This window comes from Acipenser ruthenus, unplaced genomic scaffold (genome assembly GCF_902713425.1).
Source record: "Acipenser ruthenus unplaced genomic scaffold, fAciRut3.2 maternal haplotype, whole genome shotgun sequence".
NCBI classification, from domain to species: Eukaryota; Metazoa; Chordata; class Actinopteri; order Acipenseriformes; family Acipenseridae; genus Acipenser; species Acipenser ruthenus.
The window spans coordinates 1-5000 of record NW_026708061.1 but is presented as its reverse complement, the minus strand read 5'-3'; the positions used below and the strand labels follow the sequence as shown (position 1 = coordinate 5000).

The 5000-nt window shown below is 46.2% G+C and overlaps 1 protein-coding gene across 1 annotated transcript; it reads right to left on the bottom strand.

Moving 5' to 3' along the window:
• Positions 1-3853: 3853 nt before the first annotated feature.
• Positions 3854-4818, bottom strand: LOC131728723 (apoptosis regulator BAX-like; the record flags this gene model as incomplete). The annotated part of the gene is made up of 2 exons (XM_059019714.1): positions 3854-3986; positions 4654-4818. Coding segments are annotated over 2 exons (264 nt in total), but the record flags the coding sequence as incomplete, so codon positions are not given.
• Positions 4819-5000: the final 182 nt, after the last annotated feature.

The window sequence follows — 5000 nt, the reverse complement described above, 5'->3', positions numbered from 1 at the left end:
GAGAGGTGTGGTAAAGCATAGGGAAGCATTGTAAAGCACAGAGAGGTGTGGTAAAGCATAGGGAAGCATTGTAAAGCACAGAGAGGTCTGGTAAAGCATAGGGAAGCATTGTAAAGCACAGAGAGGTCTGGTAAAGCATAGGGAAGCATTGCAAAGCACAGAGAGGTGTGGTAAAGCATAGGGAAGCATTGTAAAGCACAGAGAGGTGTGGTAAAGCATAGGGAAGCATTGTAAAGCACAGAGAGGTCTGGTAAAGCATAGGGAAGCATTGTAAAGCACAGAGAGGTGTGGTAAAGCATAGGGAAGCATTGTAAAGCACAGAGAGGTGTTGTAAAGCATAGGGAAGCATTGTAAAGCACAGAGAGGTCTGGTAAAGCATAGGGAAGCATTGTAAAGCACAGAGAGGTCTGGTAAAGCATAGGGAAGCATTGTAAAGCACAGAGAGGTCTGGTAAAGCATAGGGAAACATTGTAAAGCACAGAGAGGTCTGGTAAAGCATAGGCAAGCATTGTAAAGCACAGAGAGGTCTGGTAAAGCACAGGGAAGCATTGTAAAGCACAGAGAGGTCTGGTAAAGCATAGGGAAGCATTGTAAAGCACAGAGAGGTGTGGTAAAGCATATGGAAGCACTGATCAATCTCTCTGAGATCTCTCAGAACCGTTCAAACTGCTAATTCAGACTAAAAGATTCCTAGAAATAAACCTGCCTTTCTCTCTGTCCGTAGTTATTGTATTGTGAAACGGACTACAGCTCCCAGCATGCCTCTGCACCCGCGGCCATGGCAAGGGATGCTGGGAGCTGTAGTTCTTTAACTCTAGAGCTCTGCTGTGGTCTTGTATCTCAATACAAATCATTTCAACACGTCAATTCAGCTGCCTGCTGTAGTTAACCTATTGAAAAAAAAAAATTCAATGAAATTTTAATCTTTAAAATCCATTCTCTCACCTCTTATTAGCTTTATTAATAGGATCACTGGCCCCTCCCTTTAAAGGAGCGCTGACCATCTTTAAAATCCATTCTCTCACCTCTTATTAGCTTTATTAACAGGATCACTGGCCCCTCCCTTTAAAGGAGCGCTGACCATCTTTAAAATCCATTCTCTCACCTCTTATTAGCTTTATTAACAGGATCACTGGGCCCCTCCCTTTAAAGGAGCGCTGACCATCTTTAAAATCCATTCTCTCACCTCTTATTAGCTTTATTAACAGGATCACTGACCCGTCCCTTTAAAGGAGCGCTGACCATCTTTAAAATCCATTCTCTCACCTCTTACTAGCTTTATTAACAGGATCACTGGCCCCTCCCTTTAAAGGAGCGCTGACCATCTTTAAAATCCATTCTCTCGCCTCTTATTAGCTTTATTAACAGGATCACTGGCCCCTCCCTTTAAAGGAGCGCTGACCATCTTTAAAATCCATTCTCTCACCTCTTATTAGCTTTCTTAACAGGATCGCTGGCCCCTCCCTTTAAAGGAGCGCTGACCATCTTTAAAATCCATTCTCTCACCTCTTATAAGCTTTATTAACAGGATCGCTGACCCCTCCCTTTAAAGGAGCGCTGACCATCTTTAAAATCCATTCTCTCACCTCTTATTAGCTTTATTAACAGGATCACTGACCCCTCCCTTTAAAGGAGCGCTGACCATCTTTAAAATCCATTCTCTCACCTCTTATTAGCTTTATTAACAGGATCACTGGGCCCCTCCCTTTAAAGGAGCGCTGACCATCTTTAAAATCCATTCTCTCACCTCTTATTAGCTTTATTAACAGGATCACTGACCCGTCCCTTTAAAGGAGCGCTGACCATCTTTAAAATCCATTCTCTCACCTCTTACTAGCTTTATTAACAGGATCACTGGCCCCTCCCTTTAAAGGAGCGCTGACCTTCTTTAAAATCCATTCTCTCACCTCTTATTAGCTTTATTAACAGGACCACTGACCCCTCCCTTTAAAGGAGCGCTGACCATCTTTAAAATCCATTCTCTCACCTCTTATTAGCTTTATTAACAGGATCACTGTCCCCTCCCTTTAAAGGAGCGCTGACCATCTTTAAAATCCATTCTCTCACCTCTTATAAGCTTTATTAACATCATAAAACCACAATAAATCTCACAGCAACATATTTTCATTCATGAAAGTTTATTTTTTTTAAATTTTGTTTTTTTTTATATATAATTCAATTACAAAACACAGTTTTCCCTGAAAAAAATAAAATAAAAACAAACTAGTAGAAAACCCACATTGAAAATGTTTAAAAAATAAAATAAAAATGAAAGAAAAGGCACGACTCACAGTTTGAGTTCAGTGGTTGATTTTCCCCCAAAAGTACAAAGTCTGATAAAAAAACAAGTTAAGCGATACAGACCTCTATCGAGACACAGTGAATCGCTCCCAGCCCTGGCTATAAGACTACAGCTCCCAGCATGCCTCTGCATCCGCGGCCATGGTGAGGCATGCTGGGAGCTGTAGTTCTTTAACTCTAGAGCTCTGCTGCGGTCTTGTATCACAATACAAATCATTTCAACACGTCAATTCAGCTGCCTGCCGTAGACTCGTGTCGGCTCATCTTTATATTAGTGATAGCGCCATCTAGTGCACGGCTAGGGCACTGCCGGCAATCCCACGTGTCAGACCACTAGGGGGCGCTGGCTCTTCTGTAAAGACACTGGCTGTGTTACACTGTGGCAGGCAGCTGAATCGACGTGTTGAAATGATTTGTATTGTGATACAAGACCACAGCAGAGCTCTAGAGTTAAAGAACTACAGCTCCCAGCATGCCTCGCCATGGCCGCGGGTGCAGAGGCATGCTGGGAGCTGTAGTCCTATAGCCAGGGCTGGACAGACTCATAGTCAAAACATCGCAGACTGAGACACAGAGATAATAAACACAGTGTTTGCTATCAGGCGACTGCTGCGAGTTTTTCAAACATCATAAAAGGATTATAAAAACAGTTATTTGACTCTCGCATCTCAATGCATCCGTTCGCTGAAATATATAAAGTGATATTTGTGACTCACGCGTGCCTCAAAATAGAACTTAAAACCGTTTGTTATTTTTTTTTTTTTTTCTTTTTATAAAAAGTGCCCGTGTCGCCGCCATCCCACAATGCACGGCACTCGGTAACGGAATTGTTCGTTGAACTCGGGATCGAGGGAGGTTCGGCGCACGCTTTTCTCCGAAGAGACTTCCAGAGACCAGGAGGGTGAACTCTGCATCATCAACAACTGCTGCTGCTGCTGCTGCTGCAGAGTCACTTCCAATATGAGCTCGTTTGTTTGACGTCTCATCCGAAGGACGGAGCACAAGGAGGTGAAGCGACTCGCTCAGGGTCACACGCACACACACGCACACACACACACACACACACACACACACACACACACACACACAGAGAGAGTCAGTGGCTGCAGCAGAGTCACTTCCAATAGGAGCTCGTTTGTTTGACGTCTCATCCGAAGGACGGAGCACAAGGATGTGAAGCGACTCGCTCAGGGTCACACGCACACACACACACACACACACACAGGGAGTCAGTGGCTGAGCCGGGATTTGAACCTCCTGGTATCAAGCCCCTTTCTTTAACCGCTGAGCCACCAAGTCTCCTATACGTTATCAGATCTGAATCAAGCTAAAAAATCTTGTCTATCTATCTATCTATCCTTGTGTGTGTGTCTCCATAGCTGTAGCTAAATTTCATTTTATCTGGTACTACCTCTCCTCCCTCCCTCCCTCTCTCCTCCCCTCCTCTCTCCTCACCCTCTTCCCTCTCCCCTCTCTCCTCCTCTCTCTCCTCACCCTCTTCTCCCCACCCTCTTCCCTCTCCTCCCCTCTCCCCACCCTCTTCCCTCTCCTCCCCCCTCCTCCTCTCTCCTCTCCCCTTCTCTCTCTCACATCTTTCGGATCACCAGTGCTGTGGTCAGCACACCAGCGAGAAAGACCCCCACAGTTTGCCAAGTTGGGGTCCCGAAATAGGAGCGAATCCCCTCCTGAGAAGAGAACGAAAAGAGAGAGAAAGAAATAATTCATTAATGAATACAGCCTGGTAAAGAGAGAGAGAGAGAGAGAGACATACCAGGGCTGGGAATCAGACTCCCGCTGCACAGCAGTGTGATCCAGTCCTGGTTTCACTGGGAGTTTAATAATCAGACACACCCTGAGCTTGTTAGCTAGACACACTGGGGGCTGATCAAGCTGGTAGCAGTAAAACCTGGACTGGATCACACTGCTGTGCGATAGGAGTCTGATTCCCAGCCCTGTTGTGTCTGTGTCTCTCAGTCTCTCACCCAGCCTCTCTCTCTGTGTCTCTCACCCAGCCTCTCTCTCTGTCTCTCACCCAGCCTCTCTCTCTCAGTCTCTCTCTCTCTGTGTCTCTCAGTCTCTCACCCAGCCTCTCTCTCTGTGTCTCTCACCCAGCCTCTCTCTCCCTCTCTCTCATTCTCTCACACAGCCTCTCTCTCTCTCTCTCTCCCTCTCTCTCTCTCCCTCTCTCTCATTCTCTCACACAGCCTCTCTCCCTCTCTCTCATTCTCTCACACAGCCTCTCTCTCATTCTCTCACACAGCCTCTCTCTCTCTCTCTCTCTCTCTCTCTCATTCTCTCCCCCTCTCTCATTCTCTCATTCTCTCTCTCTCTCTCTCTCTCTCTCTCTCTCACCCAGCCTCCTTGCTCCCTGATCCAGTTCAGGAGATGCTCTCTCAGGTAATCCAGCGTCCAGTCGATTATCAGCCGGATCATTTCAGGAATCTTCGTCACCAGAGCCTGGGAGAGAGAGAGGAAGAGAGGGAGAGAGAGAGGAAGAGAGGAAGGAAGAGAGGGAGGGAGAGACACACACAGAGAGAGGAGAGGAAGAGAGGGAGAGACACACAGAGAGAGGGAGAGACACACACACCGAGAGGAAGAGAGGGAGAGACACACAGAGAGAGGAAGAGAGAGGAGAGTTTTACATTCCAACCTCTATATACTCTACTTTGTAACAGCTTTGGCAATATACAGCACCTTTG